At 39.3% G+C, this 19,787-nt stretch overlaps 1 protein-coding gene across 6 annotated transcripts in view; it reads right to left on the bottom strand.

Annotated features, from left to right (window-relative positions):
• Positions 1–19,787, bottom strand: part of LOC131427593 (nose resistant to fluoxetine protein 6) — a 1,835,865-nt gene that overhangs the window by 1,415,966 nt on the left and 400,112 nt on the right. For all 6 annotated transcript variants that reach the window (XM_058590935.1, XM_058590937.1, XM_058590936.1 and 3 more), the window contains one exon: positions 2,107–2,357. In XM_058590935.1, coding sequence (XP_058446918.1) covers positions 2,107–2,357 — 251 coding nt within the window. The remainder of the gene's footprint in view (positions 1–2,106; positions 2,358–19,787) is intronic.

Here is a 19,787-nt window from a genome sequence, read left to right as displayed (position 1 = left end):
TGTTACGTCGCGGCCCATGTCAAATCACTACACTTTCAACGCACATCTCTGGCGTGCTGGGCTCAAGGAGAGCGGTCTCTGCACCTGTAACGATGGTTATCAGGACATTGAGCATATCGTGTGGTCGTGCTTAATGTATCGCGCCGTCCTTACACACCCTTTTGTCCTTACACACCCTTTTCACCACGTTTTCCACAATATTTACTTCTCTTGCCATCTCTTCCGCAACATCACCATCACCGACCACGAAAGACCGCTCCAGTTGAAAATCAGCATGCGGGCCACCCGCCGGGTTTTCGTAGCCTTGGGGTGTTTCCCGCGGACCCACACGAACCGATGGATGCTCTCAACATAGATATTCTCCAACGCCATCTGACTGACTTGCTATATGAAGACACTATATATTTGCAGTCACTGTTAGACTTATTCACAAACTGGTGTCAGGATAATAGAATGGTTTTGAATGCCTCGAAGTGTCCCGTTTTGTCGTTTACTCGTAAACGCTCGCTGATTACCTACGACTATAGCATCTCCCATAATATACTGAAACGTGAATCTTCTGTGAACGATTTGGGTATAGTTCTTGATTCCAAGCTGGACTTCAAAAGTCACATCGATTATGTGATTTCAAAGCCCTCCAAGATCTTGGGTTTCGTGTTACTAAGAGCTTTACTAATGTACACTGTCTTAAGGCATTATTTTTTGCTTTTTTCCGTTCGACGCTAGAATATGCAGCTGATGTACGGGCACCTCATCATCAATTCAACATTGCACGTATCGAAGCTATCCAGCGAATCTTCCTAGTTACAAATATCGCTGTAAGCTAATTGACCTGGATCTGCTATCTGTTAGTAGAAATGTCTCCAAAGCCGTTTTTGTTGTTGATTTATTATAATCACGTATCGATTGTCTCGAGCTTCTGCAATTGGTTAATCTGGACATTCATCGACGTAATCTACGCTCTCATCGTTTCTTGAGTTTACCCATTGCACTAACAAATTATGGTTACAATGAACCATTTTCCAGTATGTGCACAACATTCAATAGATGCTCCAATGTTTTCGACTTTCATCTATCTCGAAATATGATCAAACGATTGTTTCATAGTCACTTGTTAGATTAACTTTTTATCAGTATATGTTTGTAACCGTTTGTATTTTTGTTCCACCATCACTAAGACTTTCCCACATTACCGTTGGCAACTAATTAGGTTCACTTGCTGATACTAACCCTTTCGGTTTCCCTTTCATTTTCTTCGTCTTCTGTATTTTTATTGGAAGCCATTTACCTCCATCTGTCTCTTCTCTCTCTGGCCGTTTAAGCAAGAACACTATTGCTGCCCTGTAATGCTTGGTGTCATCAACTAGATATAGGGTTATAGGTTTAGTTTTAATTATTAGTCTTTATTGTTAGTGTTAAGCCTTATTGTATCTGTTGGATCATTGTAATCTGTTGATACCAAAGATGAGGAGGTTTTATGTCTGCTGGAGAGAAAGATTGCCAAATTTCATCTCCATCGGGCTTTTCCCTGCTCCCAAAATAAACAAAATAAACAATTCACCGACCACTGCAGATCGACAGCTGAAAGCTCGACCCCGATGCGCCATTAACGAGTGATATTATTCTAGTTTGAAATTATTCTAGTTTGAAGTTAGTGATTAATTGAGATTAGAAAATACCCTTGACATCTTAGAGCTTAAGCAGTGTGCCATTATATTATTAGCAGTGTATATTATATTATTGAATAAAAAAGGAAAGGAAAATAGATTTGAAAATGACTTGCGAATACAACTAAGTCATGAAAACCGCAAAAAACTTACGGCAGAAACTAGACTCGAATCCGGAGCTAGCTTCTATCCGGGGAAATCGTTTTACCAATTATGCTACCCTGCATGCCATTTACAAATTGTGCATAGAAACTTTTTATGAAGTGCTTAAACTTTTGAGTACTATCGCTTTACGAAATTTCAAAGTTATGTTTCACCGCATTCAGAGTATTTCAATTGGCAGAACTCTTTCTTGTTTTACCTTCCCGAAACATTTTGAAACAACACCGGGTAAATCACCGCCAAACAACATTGTATTGATGTTCAACAGAATACTTACCAATTTTATTGGTTTTCCTAGATGTGCGATATTCTGATGTGAAGTTCAAAGAACGCCAAATTAAGTTGAATTTGGATGCATCACTATTTGACTCGCTTAGTTCCTTCATGTAAGAGTTAGAATTTTGTTTCGCTGGTTGATTCAAATTGGTCACTTGATTAATGATTGTAGGTGAGTTTTCCAGTCCTTTATGAATGCTTTCGTAGTAGGTGGCAAAAAGTATGGTTGCAATTAATATTAACAAAACCAAACTAAAAAATATGGAAAGTACATTAATTTTGCTTATAACATCAACAGCAAATGATGATTTTGACAGAAATATTTCCAGGTGCGCAAAATCAAAATGTCGTTTTGCGGTCATAAGATGGCATATACAATTTAGTTGATTATATTCCGAACTTAAAGCGTGTTTTTGTTATTTGGAGCCCTATTCATATGACGTATATTTATTTACTTGGCTTGAAGCGAGAACATATTTTTGTTCTGCGAAATATGGCGAATTTTGCGTCAAATATGCAGTATTTTCAGCACGCGATGATTTTTTTTGTTCATTCATTTGAAAAAAAAACGAAAATCGACCGGAAAAGTTAGAAGGTAATAGACTACAATTATTTTTGGTTAAAGATGATACACAAACACAAAAAAGCTCTCGTAAAGCATTTCTCATTGTTTATTATAAGCCATGGTACTGCATAAAAGACAGATTGAAATGTTAAAAACTTAGTGCTAAACGCTTTTTTACACAATGATGAAAGAGTTCTTTATATCGGATTGTTTCTGTCGAAGAAAACTGAATATATTTTGGAAATGTAAAACGCAGAAAATCGTGAATACTACTAGCTTATTGGAAACAGTAAATACCGCTCGCTACCGCCAACAAATGATCAATTAGAATAACGTATTAATCGGAAAACGGTTAAAATGGGATCGAAAACACGGTATGCTTTCTTCGACGGGACACGCACATTCGAAGTTGTACGTAAATGGCTCAACAAAAGATGAAGATTTCTGTTCTGATCCATCGATTTTCTAAGATATAGAAAAATTGCTTAAGTAGTGAGGGCTCATACTTCGAATAAAAGATATTTCACCATTGCTCTTGAATACTTGATTATTTTTGATGAAAAACGACATTTTTAGCATGTACACTTGGTAATAACATGAATGAATATTAATTAAAAAACATTATTAAAATGTAAGAAAGTGAAATTGTTCGTATTCATAACAAAACTGAAAGAGTACTGGAACCTAAAAATCATCATCATGCGTTCAAAACAACGAAAATCAAAATAGCCGTTTTTCGGTCGAGCGGAGCCGAAGAAGTTAGGTGTCATCATAAATTACGTCACGCTAAATTTCGATAAATTTGTAAAAATTGTAATATCTCGGAACAATCGATTTGCGACTAAAGTAGATTTGCCATAAAAGTAGTCTTACAAACATTGCGGCGGAGAGATAATAAATCTGGACCAATCAGTTTGCTGTGGTCATGGTAACTCGGTAGGTTGAAAGAATATCTCCATGGAAAACGACAGAGGATAAATCAGACTATTTACAGGACATATCTAAAGTATTTAACCAAAATATTTATACAGGGTGATTTTTTAAGAGCTTGAGAACTTTTTTAAACAATAAAACGCATAAAATTTGCAAAATCTCATCGGTTCTTTATTTTAAACGTTAGATTGGTACATGACATTTACTTTTGATGTGGAACACATCTTTATTAGGGGTGCAAATCACAAACTACACGTAGAAATGTGGTCAGGTTTTAAACACTTACAGCTCAGTCAGTTTTGTATCAATTATTAATATTATTTCATCATTTGATAGGAAATATTTCTACGTATTGATTTGAATGTTCATAGCCATGTATTTTGAATTGTATATCATTGAAATGTTGATTAATAGCTAGCAGTGTCCTATTTTGTCTGCAAAAAATCTCCAGCATACCGCATTTCCCTGCCATAGTCGACGGTTTTGAAGGAGTAAGCGATGTATCAAAGAGAGAGCATCGCTCTGATTGGTCAATCGATCTAAAGCGAAGCTGTTGGAAGCACGCGAATCTATAAATAGAAGCGAAATTAAAGCTAACGTTTCAGTCCTTCTCGTAGCAAGCTAGAGGTAGGTTGCTGCTAGACAGCAAGAGAGAAACGCCATAAAACGATTTGAAGCTTTAAAAGCTCGCTGTGCGTATTACATTTCTCCAAATTACAAAAGACTCTCGATGTGGCCGGGTGGCCAAGAAAGTTTTGATATTTTCGGTTACAAGTTTGACTACATCACATAAAATCCAATAAAGCTACCGCTTGTTTGGCAGCCTTGATGAGCCGATTTTATTTCTCTCTCATGTTTCGTTACGTTACCAGGAAACTAAAATGGCGCCACCATACAAATCGACTAACCTTTACAAAAATAACTTTCCCTTCACTTTTATCGCGACAACATATATGTTTTTATGCACTAATCGCATCTAAATGAAATTATCTAGACATTGTCAGGATAGATTTTTGATCCATGCTTTTGAAGGCAAGAAATTCAGTGAACAATTTGAAAGACGGCGTTTTCAGCTATGCAATTCTTCCTTCAGAAAAAAGACTTTCCCGACCGCTAAAGTCAAACAATCATTCTGAAATTTTCACAGAATAATCTAAACCAATCTCCTACGAGATTGTCAGTTGGGTTTTTTGATAGTCGTCACCGTTTCTGAGAAAATCAGATTTGAAGCGTGAAAATAGCCCTTTAAAACGCCCTAAAACACACTAGTCTCAGCCCTTAATTGGTATGCTCTGATCTTGTGTCATGCAAGCTCGGAATTCCTTGTTATGTCGTTTCCCCATGAGAAATTGACAACTACCTCTGGATAAATTTTGAGTGCTTAAGATTAATTTCTAATTTATATTAGATAAACTCGATTGATAATGAGAAATAGTTTATCGCTTCAACCGAAATCGCAGAATGGTAGAGAAACTTAACGCTAAAAAACTGCTTGCATAATAAACTTGAACACAAGCTTGGCGAAGAGAAGCTTAAATATCGAAATCGCAAGTATGTACAAACATATAATTGCATACATTTAGGATATTGGTGTAATTTCGTCGGTCATAAAACAAATGCAAATCAAGACAAATGATGTTCGGTGTAGGTTCGGATTGATTGAACTTTTTGATTGTAGATCATTAGGAATTTTGGTTGCCTTGTTCCACATCAACGGTTCGAACAACCCCATGGGGCTGATCCTTGTAGTTTTTGAAGATAATTTCATTTAAATGTTGACCGCGGCTGCGTCTTAGGTGGTCCATTCGGAAAGTCCGCTTTTTTATCGACAAATTTTGTTCAGCGATGAGGCTCATTTCTGGTTGAATGGCTACGTAAATAAGCAAAATTGCCGCATTTGGAGTGAAGAGCAACCAGAAGCCGTTCAAGAACTGCCCATGCATCCCGAAAAATGCACTGTTTGGTGTGGTTTGTACGCTGGTGGAATCATTGGACCGTATTTTTTCAAAGATGCTGTTGGACGCAACGTTACAGTGAATGGCGATCGCTATCGTTCGATGCTAACAAACTTTTTGTTGCCAAAAATGGAAGAACTGAACTTGGTTGACATGTGGTTTCAACAATATGGCGCTACATGCCACACAGCTCGCGATTCTATGGCCATTTTGAGGGAAAACTTCGGAGAACAATTCATCTCAAGAAATGGACCGGTAAGTTGGCCACCAAAAAAAGTTGCCCAAAATTGGACTTTCCGAATGGACCACCTAAGACGCAGCCGCGGTCAACATTTAAATGAAATTATCTTCAAAAAGTAAATGTCATGTACCAATCTAACGTTTAAAATAAAGAACCGATGAGATTTTGCAAATTTTATGCGTTTTATTGTTTAAAAAAGTTCTCAAGCTCTTAAAAAATCACCCTGTATTACTATGGAATTCATAAAATAAAATTTATTTATTGAACCACAGAGAAAACTAATGAAAATTACCTTAATTTTATTTATCAAAAATCGAAATGATCAATTGCACTGAGATATTTTTGAGAAATCGATTGATTCCACTTCTAACTCTGTTACTTCCGGAACTTTCGGAAGAGGTAATTGGAAACCAATGGAGATAACAGAGTTCAGTCAATCAACAATTGTCAAAACCTACATATCGAAACAATCGACTCTCCTGTTTAGGATGAGAATCAGATTGATTTTTCTAGCCTACCTAAATCTCCGGAATCCGTAGTTGGGTTTTAATTAAATAAACTAGCAGATGTTGTACTAAAATTCTAATAAGCGATTGATAACCGTATCGGTATCGGTCGGGTGACGGCCAGGATGTAGACCATGTTCGATGTACGTTGCTACTATGTCTGTTTCGAGTTTTAGTGTGGCTAAAGCAAGATCAGAGTGGCGAAATGGTAGCGCGTATGCACGAAATGCATAAGAACGCAGGTTCGAGTCCTGTCTCTGAGCGTATCTTTTTCCAAAAATTCATCTTTTCTGTTAGTTTTTCTTTCACTTGGCTTCTCCAGTATATATTTCCGCTCAGTCATTGCAAAAATTGAACTTAGTCATGGCGGCTTTACGTCAAACTAAAATTAATAAATCGTTAAAAACAATTGCGGTTTGATTTTCCGTAAGAATCTGCTTCTGGTAGGAAAGGGCAGACAATCAATACAACCTTCATAGGGGTCTGTCGCTGACGATGTCCAGCCAGCGACTGGCACCATTAAAGAATTTTTTTTGCATAAATATCTGTTTATTAATCTTATTTTTGTGTATTACATCAACATTTTACAGTACAACTGTTTTGACCCTTTGGCCTTTCATCTTTGTTGTTCATACGATTCGTTATTAATATTAGGTGTTTTAGTTACTCTTGTTTTACATACTAATGTTTAATCATAATATTTATTTAAATTATTTATAAATTGTCTACCTACTTATAACTATCCCTAACCTAATACGTACAAATTTTGAATTATATGTATTTCAGAGATTGAGCACCTCTCTTCAAATTTCGTGCAGTATTGTTCGAATTTTTGTTCTAGTATATCCAGTGAGGCCATCTCATGTACTTCACTAGTCCTTGTCCAAGAGGGTAGATTTAGAATCATCTTTAAGATCTCACTTTGAATGCGCTGAAGCCTAAGTTTGTGTGTTCGTGCACAGCCCCGCCAAACAGGGACTGCGTATTCAATTGCGGGGTAGATGATTTGTTTATAGACAGCCATCTGATTCTTCAGGCATAGTTTAGATGTTCTACAAATCAGCGGATACAGAGACCTAATGAGTATGCTGCATTTTTGAACTATTTTGTCAACCTGTGACCTGAATATCAGATGTCTGTCAAAGGTGAGTCCTAGATAGATAACTTCATCGGACCATTGAATGACCTCATCACCGAATCGTATTCGGCATTCGTCTGATGGAACAAGTTTTGGAGATCTTGAATGTGGAAACAAGATGACCTGAGTTTTTGCTGCATTGATCACAATTTTCCAGCTTGTAAAATATTCCGTTAAAGCGTCCAGACCTGTCTGTAGTTTATTCTTCAGAGCAATAATGACACGACCTTTGTAAAGAATGGCAGTATCATCAGAAAATTGTGACAGAACACCACCACCCGGAAGAGGTGGGATGTCTGATGTAAAAATGTTGTATAGAATGGGACCTAGGATACTTCCCTGGGGTACACCAGCAGGAATAGTAAATCTTTCTGAAAGTGCATTATTCAGAGAAACCTGGAATGCTCTATCTGCAAGATAATTTTTGATCATTTTAATAAGATACATGGGAAAGTTATACCGATGCAGTTTGAACACCAGTCCATCGTGCCACACATTATCGAATGCCTTTTCAATATCCAATATTGCCATGGCAGTCGTTTTGGACACTGATTTGGTTTGCTGGATGACGTTGTCAACTCTTGTGAGTTGGTGGATGGTGGATCTTCCTTTCCGGAACCCAAACTGTTCTTCCAGAAATATATCCTGTTCATCTGCGAAAGCAAGAATTCGCATTTGTATTGACTTTTCAAACAGCTTGGATAGGGCAGAGAGTAAGCTGATGGGCCGATAGCTATTGGAAAAGGAAGGATCTTTCCCCGGTTTCAAAACTTTGATAACTTTAGCTAACTTCTACATTGAAGGGAAGTAACCAAGCTCCCAGCACCTGTTAAAAATTTTAGCTAAGAAGACAAATGAGCGAATACTCAAATGTTTCAGCTCAATGTTGAATGTGTTGTCGAAACCGGGGGCCTTCATATTTTTGGATTTTTTTCACAAAAGCCATCAGCTCATTCGCAGTGACTCTACTTTCCTCAGGAACCAAGCTGTCTGATTGGTCAACCTCAGCTACGCTATCAGCAACGGCTCTTTCATATGGACTAACAATGTTAAGTCCTAAATTTTGACAACACACAAACTGCTGGCCTAGCGTATTTGCCTTCTCTACTGGTGTGATTAAAGGTATTCCTTCAGCTGCGTCCTGGGGTGACATCAGAGGAGGGATAGGCTTCGGTTTTTTCCTAAGCACCTTCGTTAAGGACCAGAAGGGCTTTGAATGTGGGAGAATTTCTCGAAGCTTTTGCTGGAAGTTCCTGTTGCGAAGCTCAGATATCCTTTCCTGGATTATCCTAGTTAAGTTGTTATAAGTAGTCTTCCTATCTAGGATGCCAGTTCGTTGATACTGCCTCCGGTAGATATTTCGAAGTCGGATGAGTTTCTTGGTGACACTGTCGATTTGAAGAGAGGAACTCGGCATATGTTGTACTGGAACCGTCCTATCACGAGCGACTGTGATTGAATGCTGGAAGGAAGATAGGGCCGCATCGATTTCCATCGGGGAATCTAGTGGAACATTGATATTAATAAGTTGGTCGGCGATTTGTTGAAATTGGACCCAATCGGTGCGATAATAGTTCCTCCGTGGTTGAATAGGCACTGTTTCTGGTGAAGATCCCAACGTCAATATTACTGGAAAGTGGTCAGAAGAGAGCTCGTAGAAGACAACCGGAGAGCTGTCTATGGCGATGTTGCTGATGAATATATCCAAAATGGAATGAACTCCCGATCTGGAAAGTCGCGTTGGTTGATCCGGAGCGAAGATGTTGTATTGTCCAGCTTCGTAATCTTCGGCAAGTACGAATCCGTTTCGATTCTGTCTTCTGTTTCCCCACAGCTCATGCCGTGCGTTCAGGTCCCCAGCAATGATGAATTTGTTCTGTCGTCGAGTTAGCATAGCCAGATCTCGCTTCAATGATGCACACGTACCATCTCGAAGATTGGTTTGTTTGGGGCAATACGCTGCAATGATGATGATGGGTCCCATCGTCGTTGTAATCTCAATTCCGATGGCTTCTATGAGTTGCAATTTAAAGGCTGACAGAAGCCTGTGCTGACAGGATCGTTTAATGGCAATGGCAACTCCCCCTCCTCTGGTAGTTGCCCTGTCCAGCCTGTGAATCCTGTAATTGGAAATAAAATAGAAATTTCAGGTTTAAGATGAGTTTCAGTTAAAATAGCAATATCGACATTCTTCTCTTGAAGAAAGTCGGACAATTCAGCAGTTTTGCTCCTGAGTGAGCAAGCATTCCAATTTACTATAACCAACTCATTATATTGCATATTCGATGACGAATTTGCCTAAGGCGTTGATTTGATCTAACCGCGTTCTGCAGTTTCGTAGTTTTGTTGTCATTGTTTCAAAAATGACGATCAGTTGTTCAGCAGAAAATAAATCACCAGAGTCATCCTTTGCTTGTGGTTGATTATTGCCCCATCCAGGAGGGATTTTTGAGGAAGATTCTTTTTGTGATCCAGCGGCTGAATCTTTTGGATTGCTGCGAGGAAGTGGCGGCAAATTCGGAATATCCCTCTTCGGTGGGAGCCTTGGGAAATTAACTTCATCCTTCTGTGGAACATTCTTGCGCGTTGATTGTTTGCGGGACGCCTGTTGTCGAATTTTTGTGAACTCAGCACGTTTGGGACACGATAAATTGTGTGGTTCGGCACATTTCCCGCACCGACTTTTCATGTGGCAATTCCTCGCTCCATGACCGTAGTTCAAACAGTTCGTGCACTGTGTGACATCCCGATGTACCGGTTTATACTTTTGCCATTCGATGATTATGTGAAATAACGATTTAATCGTTTTCAGTTGACTCATGGTGATGGAGCCCTTCTCCAGATGAATCAGGTACAGTTGATCTCTAAACTTTTTGTCCGTATTATGTCGCTTCATTTTAAACACCATCAAAGGCTTTAGTCCAGCCTCCGACAGTGCCTGCTTTAGTTCGGCTTCCATCATGTCGGGTAGTCCTCGAAGTACAACCTTCATAGGTTTGTTGGCGGCAATATCGTGTGTGAAGTATTCCGCTTTTGTCTGCTTCAGATAACATTCCACTCCTTTGTAGTAGTTCAAAGCCGGAACAGTTATTTTGTAGCCTTCAGTACATAAACGGATTGTTGCCTGTAGTCCTTTGCTGATCAGTGTGTTGAAATCCGAGCGTAGAGTTGGTGGGAAGCCCTTCAGGTAGAAAGGCGGCATTTTTTCCTTCTTCTGCAGTTCCTCTTCGACATCTACTGGTAGATCAGCATATTGGTTTTTACTCAGCAAACGGTCGTTTACCTGTACATCACTTGGTTTCAGACGCTTAGCATCCTTTGGATCCTTCTCGGATCTATGGCGGTTTTTACCCATAGCTTGGGTAGGTAGACAACTGCGAATAAAAAATAAAACAAAATCGAAATTAGTCGTAGTAGGTTATTCGTCTATCCACATCGAGTGTTAGATGACGAATTTCCACCATTAAAGAAGGTGACAAGCGATTATAAATACGCTCTCCTACTCATTTCTTGATCGGAGAAATAGGTATAAAGCGAGAGGACTAGTGTTTGATGGACAGAGAAGATGTTTTGATGTAAGGTATCGGTCGGGTGACGGCCAGGATGTAGACCATGTTCGATGTACGTTGCTACTATGTCTGTTTCGAGTTTTAGTGTGGCTAAAGCAAGATCAGAGTGGCGAAATGGTAGCGCGTATGCACGGAATGCATAAGAACGCAGGTTCGAGTCCTGTCTCTGAGCGTATCTTTTTCCAAAAATTCATCTTTTCTGTTAGTTTTTCTTTCACTTGGCTTCTCCAATATATATTTCCGCTCAGTCATTGCAAAAACTGATTGATAATCGATAAGTTATAAGAATACTACCACATCGAGAAATTTTGTTATGTATTCTCTATAGCCATTAAAAATAATCTAATCAAAAGTTATCTCCATCTTTTATATTATTTTTTGTTCGTGAGCTCAATTCACACGCCTTTCTCATCGCATATTCTCATGTGGTGATTCAATAGCGAAGCTTTTGTTAAAAGTATTTCGGCTTTTTGTTACTAGTTGTTCTTATTTCAAACGTTTTTTTAACTAACTTAATTTTAGAATTTAGTTTTCTAATGCATATCGTAAAACTCATTTTGTTTGCATCCTTTGTCTCTTTTTCGAATATAACTTTTCGTCCACAAGAAAATTGTTTTTTTTTTAACATAATTGGACTTCAATTAATATGACTCCATATTTATCTCTCAGTATGCGGCAGTCTAGAGATTGAGTAAAAAACTAAAGGTTTGAAAACAAAATTTGTTGCAAATTCAACAATGCATGTCGGCTATTATAAATCAAAAAGCTATTGTGAATAAGTTTTCATTTCGATTGTTGTAGATTGTTCCTATAAAACAATTGTCATTGATATCGTGTTTCGAGGTAAGATTGGGAATTCGGTTGGTTTAAAATTGTCCTAAGAATTTAAACTGCGCATGATTCAGTACGCTTCTAAACAAAAATATTGTTTTTTTCAAATACTGTGACGTTACGCATAGTTGTGAATCGGTAAATTGATAATTAATGTGTATTATTCATTCATTCAAAGATCGGTTACTAATGAACGTTCAGGCTACGAACATTGTGTGTAGACTTTTAAATATAAGTTCGTATTATCTTCCAAGCTAAATCCTGATCGTTTCCTCACCCTATTACCACTACTCTATCCTGTGACACTTGTGGTGACTGGTGATGCAGAGAATTCCTCGGTCACTAGTAGTATTAAGATGAAATGCAGCATCATAAAATGCGTGCAAAATTTCATCCGATTCAGTTGAACGAACCGTCGCACAAAGCATAACAAGAAAAACAGACAGTTCCACTGTAACTATCGGGCTGATCGGACGCAAACTCGTGTTTCTCCAATCATGTGGTGAATTGTTTTATTCCGTTATGAAGGTCATCCCGTATTCTATTGTCTGCATCAGTGCGGTCGAGTGATAATTCGAATCAATCCGTTCTCAAGGCCGACAGGGAGCTTGTGTAAAGCAGCACTGCGTCTGGTACCGCTAGCCAGCGTTTATCGTTTTATATATACATTAGAAACAGTGATAAATATATATATATATATATATATATATATATATATATATATATATATATATATATATATATATATATATATATATATATATATATATATATATATATATATAGATATATATATATATATATATATATATATATATATATATATATATATATATATATATATATATATATATATATATATATATATATATATATATATATATATATATATATATATATATATATATATATATATATATATATATATATATATATATATATATATATATAGGAAGACGTTCAGGAAGACCTAGATCGCGAAGCGATGGAATAGCTGTACCGCTCAAATGATACACGAAAATTCTATGAGAAGGTGAACCGCTACACGCCACAGGCCGAAATGTGCAGAGATACCAGTGGTAACCTTCTCACGAACGAACGTGAGGTGATCGACAGGTGGAAGCAGTACTATGACGAGCATCTGAATGGCGAAGCACAGGATACAGAGAACGACACAGGAATCAATCTGGGTGCACGCTCAGCCGACGACAGATTCCCAGCACCTGATCTGACGGAGATAAGTGAGGAGATCGGCAAGCTGAGGAACAACAAAGCCGAGGGCAATGACCAGCTACCATGCGAGCTGCTCAAACATGGAGGAGAGGCACTGGCTAGAGCGCTGCACTGGATGATTTCCAAGATTTGGGAGGAGGAGATTCTACCGCAGGAATGGATGGATGTAGTGCTATGTCCCGTCTACAAAAAGGGCGATAAGCTAGATTGTTGCAATTACCGCGCAATCACATTGCTGAACGCCGCCTACAAGGTACTCTCCCAAATCCTTTGCCGTCGTCTATCACCAATAGCTAAGGAATTCGTAGGGCCGTATAAAGCGGGATTTACTGGAGCCCGCGCCACTACGGATCACATATTCGCGATAAGACAAGTACTCCAGAAGTGTCGTGAATACAACGTACCCGCGCATCACCTATTCATTGACTTCAAAGCGGCATACGACACAATCGATCGAGAACAGGTATGGCAGATAATGCACGAATACGGTTTCCCGGATAAACAGACGCGATTGGTCAAAGCAACGATGGATAGAGTGATGTGCTACGTCCAAGTATCTGGGACGCTCTCGAGTCCCTTCGAATCTCGGAGAGGGCTACGTCAAGGTGATGGACTTTCTTGTATCTTGTTCAATATTTCCCTGGGAGGTGTGATTCGAAGAGTGAGAATCGAAACGAGTGGCACGATCTTCCGAAAGTCCGTACAACTTTTTGGCTTCGCTGACGATATTGATATTGTGACACGTAACCTTGAGAAAATGATGGAAACCTACATCGGACTGAAAGCTAAAGCTAGGCGTATCGGACTGGCCATAAATGCGTCGAAAACAAAATACATGAGAGGAAGAGGCTCTAGAGAAGAAACACTACGCCTCCCACCACGAATATTGATAGACGGTGACGATATCGAGGTGGTTGACGAGTTCGTGCGTTTGGGCTTACTGATGACGGCCGATAATGACACCAGCAGAGAAATTCATAGACGTATTTTGGGAGGGAATCGTGCGTACTTTGGACTCAGAAAAACCCTCCGATCGAGAAAAGCACGCAACCGCACGAAATTGACCATTTACAAAACGCTCATTAGACCGGTTGTTCTCTATGGCCACGAGACCTGGACTATGCTGGCTGAGGACCAACGCGCCCTCAGTGTTTTCGAAAGAAAGGTACTGAGGACCATCTATGGCGGAGTGCAGATGGAAGACGGAACGTGGAGACGGCGTATGAATCACGAATTGCAACAGCTGCTAGGAGAACCACCCATCGTACGGACAGCTAAAATCGGACGTCTACGATGGGCTGGACATGTCATAAGTATGTCGGACGACAGCCCAGTCAAAAAGGTTCTTGAATCTAATCCGACTGGTACAAGAAGAAGAGGAGCGCAGCGAACAAGGTGGATCGATCAAGTGGAGGCTGATCTCAGAAGCATCCGTGCCTTGAATGGCTGGCGATGAGCAGCCATGGACCGAGTTTTGTGGAGACGTATGCATATATATATAATGTATATATATATATATATATATATATATATATATATATATATATATATATATATATATATATATATATATATATATATATATATATATATATATATATATATATATATATATATATATATATATATATATATATATATATATATATATATATATATATATATATATATATATATATATATATATATATATATCTATATATATATATATATATATATATATATATATATATATATATAGTGCTTTTTCCTCAAGAAGTTTTTTAGCAGTTCATCGAATGGAATATTCACCGATTTCCTATGACCGGACCCTGACGGCCGTTCGCCGTTGAGAACTGAAGCTAATTAATTTTTTTTTACTTTCTTTTCTCTTTTTCCCTGTTGTTCACTACCACTACCTTTGACCTTCAATCTCAACCCGCACGGACACTTTTCCGTGCCATGACCACAGGCTTTAAACTGCCTGACCTCCTTGCAGATGACGAAATGGAGTCATCTGATAGCAATAATCTGATAGGTATAAAAAATTATCCCGATGGGCTTACACTTCCGGCCGGTCCGTACGCGGTTTACATCCGGACCAAAGCAAACGGAAAAAGTTGAACATCCTTAGATTATCTAAAGACCTGACTTGCGATATTCTACAATACAAAGGATTGAAAAAGTACGCCCAGAAAAGCTTAGGGTCTTGCTAGGAAGTGCAAAACTAGCTAACGAGATCGTTCAATGTGAGCTCTTCACGCGGGAGTATCGCGTTACCATTGCAGCTCGCGAAGTCGAGATAGACGGCGTGATCACCGATCCGAGTCTGACTTGCGAGGACATTCTCAAGCATGAGGCAGACGGTTTAAAAAACCCCTTACTCAAGAATGTTAAGATACTAAACTGCAAGCAATTGCGCTTAGTATCGATCGCTAAGGATGGGACTAAGTCCTATATCCCATCAGACTCGTATCGTGTGACATCCACAGGCTCGACTTTGCCTAATTACGTCCTCCAGGACCGAGTTCGTTTACCTGTTCGTCTTTTTGTGCCGCGGGTCATGAACTGCACTAATTGCAAACAATTGGGACATACAGCATCCCATTTTTGCAATAAATCCCGTTGTATCGAATGTGGAGGAGGTTATGCGGATAACTGCTGTGGCGGAAACATTGAAAAGTGTCTTTACTGTAATGAGGGACCGCATGACCGTACGCGTACAAACTGCGCAAAGACAAGATAAGGTGTTCACTTAAGCAACATTCGAAGCATTCCTTTGCTGAAATGTTGAAGAGTGCTACGCTTCCAGAGAATGATTTTGCTTGTTTGTCAGCTGACGAGAGCGATACTGATGATCCTCTTGAAGGTACATCTTCGGCGGTCCCTCATAGCTTCAGAAAGAGAAGAAATAAATCTTCTAGTAAGCTACCTTGTAAGGGTTCGAAGGTATCTTCTGGTTTGTCACAAAAAATTAAAACAACTGAAAGTGATGACAAAAAACCGGAGAAAAAAGCTCCAGGCCTTGGAAAATTCAATTCCGAGCAAAAATTTCCATCATTTTCTGGGACTTCAAAACCCTCGAAGGTCCCTGAAGATCAGTCAGAAAATTTACCAGATACTGGGTTTGTTAAATTCTCTGGTATCGCGGACTGGATGATGACTGCCTTCAATATTTCAGAACATCTTAAAAGTCTACTAATGGCTTTGATTCCTACTGTTAAAACATTCTTGAAGCAGTTGACTGCAAAATGGCTTATTCTTTCAGCGATCGTGTCCTTCGATGGCTGAGTCACCCACCGAGGTCACGGATGCAATCACTGTTATACAGTGAAATTGTAGAAGTATCATCCCAAAAACAGATCCATTCAAATTTCTACTAAATAATCTGAAATGTGACGCATTTGCATTGTGCGAAACTTGGTTAACTTCTGAAATACCCTTAAACTTCAACGATTTTCACATTATTCGTCTGGATCGAGATGATCAATATGGAGGAGTACTTTTAGGGATCAAAAAGTGCTATTCTTCCTATCGCAAAAGCAAGGACCTTTGCATTGCTTCCATATATATTCTGCAAAGAGCCTCGGTGGGGCATCAGCGGCTCAGTGATATCATTGAGCTCCTTCCCGCTCCGACATATTTTCTAGGAGACTTTAACTTTCACGGTACGGGATGGCTCGACTTCACGACGATAACTGATCAGCTATGATCCATGGTATCTGCGACAACTTCAATATGACAATCCTGAATACGGGAGAAATGACACGAATTCCTGCACCACCAGCAAGACCAAGTGCGCTGGATTTATCTTTTAGCTCGACAACGGGATAAAGTCGGACTGCACGTGAAAGGTGATCCCTGATCCCCACGGTAGCGATCATCTACCTATCGTGATTTCAATCGCCTACGGAATAAGACCATCGGAGACAATCAATGTTTCGTATTACCTCACACGAAATATTGATTGGAAATGCTGCACAAATTCGATATCTGACAAACTAGAAACAACACAAGAAGTTCATCCGGAGGAAGTGTACACATTTTTAGCTGGCTTGATTGTCGACTCCGCGACTCAAGCTCAGACGAAACCTGTACCCGGCGCGAAAACTAACATCCGTCTCCCCAACCCGTGGTGGGACTAAGATTGCTCAAAATTAAACGCGGAGAGAGCTTCATCATTTATCGAGTTTAGGAATAACGGAACACCTGATAATTTTAGAAACTTTGCGGCACTAATTGCTAAAATGAGAAGCTTGATTAAAGCGAAGAAAAACGGTTATTGGCGTCGATTCGTAGACGGATTATAGAGAGAAACATCAATGAGCACTCTTTGAAACACAGCCCGACGAATACGCAACAAAAACACCACGAACGAAAACGAGATATATTCTAACCGCTGGATATTCGATATCGCTGAAAATGTATGTCCTGACTCTTTTACGGAACAGACGATTATGCGCGCCGCCTCATTTAACAGAAACGAAACATCTTTGTCGATGGTCGAGTTCTCACTTGCGCTTTTATCGTGTAACAATAAAGCTCAGGGGTCAGACAAATTAAAATTCAACTTGTTGAAAAATTTGCCTGACTCTGCCAAAAGGCGCTTATTGAATTTATTCTATAGGCTTCTTGAGGATAATATTGTCCCACGTGACTGGATAGAAGTAAGAGTTATCGCCATTCAAAAACCAGGGAAACCAGCCTCCGATCACAATTCGTATCGGCCGATTGATATGCTTTCCTGTATCCGGAAAATGCTCGAAATAATGATTCTGTTTCGTCTAGATAATTGAGTCGAGACTAATGGTTTACTTTCAGATACACAATTCGGTTTCCGCAGGGGCAAAGGAAAGGCAAAATCCCGGGTTGGCGGTTCAATTAATAGGGCGCTGGTCTTACAAACCAGTTGTCGTATGTTTGAGCCCCAACCTGGAAGGATTCGTAGTACTAGTCATGCAATGATTCTGTACACTCTGAATCGGCTGCCAAGTCTGTTGAAACAGAAGGTCAAAGTTCACTACAGGAATGTAATACCAAGGCTTTGCTAGGGACGAAGGAACGAACGATTGTCTTGCGTTACTCTCAACCGAAATTGAAATGACATTTGCACAGTTCGGGTTTACATCTCATCCAAGCCAGTCGACGAACAAAACCGCTTACGTTGGGGACAGAAGAAACCAAGTACAGTATTGTGTAGTGAACAATAGACCTCGAAAATGAGTGAACCAAACGAACAGAAGCTACCGCCGGTACGAAAGAATACAATTATTGTTGACTTCAGACAGTGTAAAATTCGACCTTCGATACGAGAACTTGAAGGTTTGCTTAAGGAGCAAATGCACCTTGACATTAAACGTGTGCATTTACTTCAATGCAATAAGACCAATAATGTTGTGATCGCGCAATCGACCCTACGTTGTGTTTTCTCCTATCGATTCACCGATCCACTTCAGCGGAATAAGGATATTTCATATATCGAGACGATGTTCACCGATTGACGGCCAAAATACTAATAAACTTTATTTCAATCGACCACAATTAATTTACCTACTAAGTATCTAACTCGAGTAACAGTGTATGTGCGGAATAGCTGAAAATGGAATACAATGTTTATGGCAACTTATCGTTTTACTGGTATTACTACAGAAACATCTCGATTTACTATCAAATTCAACATGTTGTTTATATCCAGTTCTATAAAGAGATGGATGCAATTCAATTCGCTAAAGACAATAATAATGTGCACTATGTGGAGCATGAAAACATCATGTACAACATTCCAGTATATATGGAGTGCGTGTGCATGATCTTCCCTCAAGCGTCATCGATCCTTATATTCGCAAAACCATGTCCCAATATGGAGAGATTCTCTCTATCGAAAACGAAAAGTGGAAGAATTTTTTCCCCGGTATTCTAAATGGCGTACGTTTGTTACGCATGCGCTTGAGGAGGTCTATACCTTCTTATGTGACATTCGGTCAGGATACAAGAATACCGTGCAAATCACTTGTTACCTATGACAATCATATGGCCACATGTCAATATTGCCAAAAAGCTGTTCAGTACGGTAAGCCATGTGATAAACCGGACAAGGAGACAACTATACCAAAGGACAACGGTGCTTTCTTCACATCAACCCCAAGCAACCCCAGTACACCTGTGACAGCCACCAACAACAGTGAAGCATCCTCTTCAACGAACCCATCTAACGTATCCCCTATAGAACAAAGTACACCAGCTGCAGTTAACAGCTTACCATCCAACCAACCAGCAACTGCAAACAATGTACAACAAAGCGCATCTACAGCAACTAGCAACGAAATCAAAAAAAATACCACCGATGCGGCAATGGATGACGAGACGAACCAAGAACGAAGTGCCCCTCAATCCTCGCAGGACGAAAACGGAAGCTCCTCTCCCCCTAGAAAAAGGGTGACAACGAGATCCAATACAAAAAAAATCTTTTATTTGAAAACTCAGCTAAATTGGCCACGTAAAGCTTGTACGCAAATAGGCCTGAATAAAATATCTTTTAAATAAAAAAAAAAATAAAAAAAATGACATTTGCTCGTAAAGAACAAATGGCGTCAGTTTTTCTAGACATCCAGGGGGCTCAGTTTCCATAAACATCCTATCCGAAAAGTTGCATCAGCATGGTCTTTCACCCATTTTGAATAACTTTTTGTATAATCTATTGTCCGAGAAATACATGTATTTCGCGCATGGTGA

This window comes from Malaya genurostris, chromosome 2 (assembly GCF_030247185.1).
Source record: "Malaya genurostris strain Urasoe2022 chromosome 2, Malgen_1.1, whole genome shotgun sequence".
In the NCBI taxonomy this organism is placed as follows: domain Eukaryota; kingdom Metazoa; phylum Arthropoda; class Insecta; order Diptera; family Culicidae; genus Malaya; species Malaya genurostris.
Note: the sequence above shows the minus strand (reverse complement) of the source record. Positions and strands in the feature narration are given on the sequence as shown.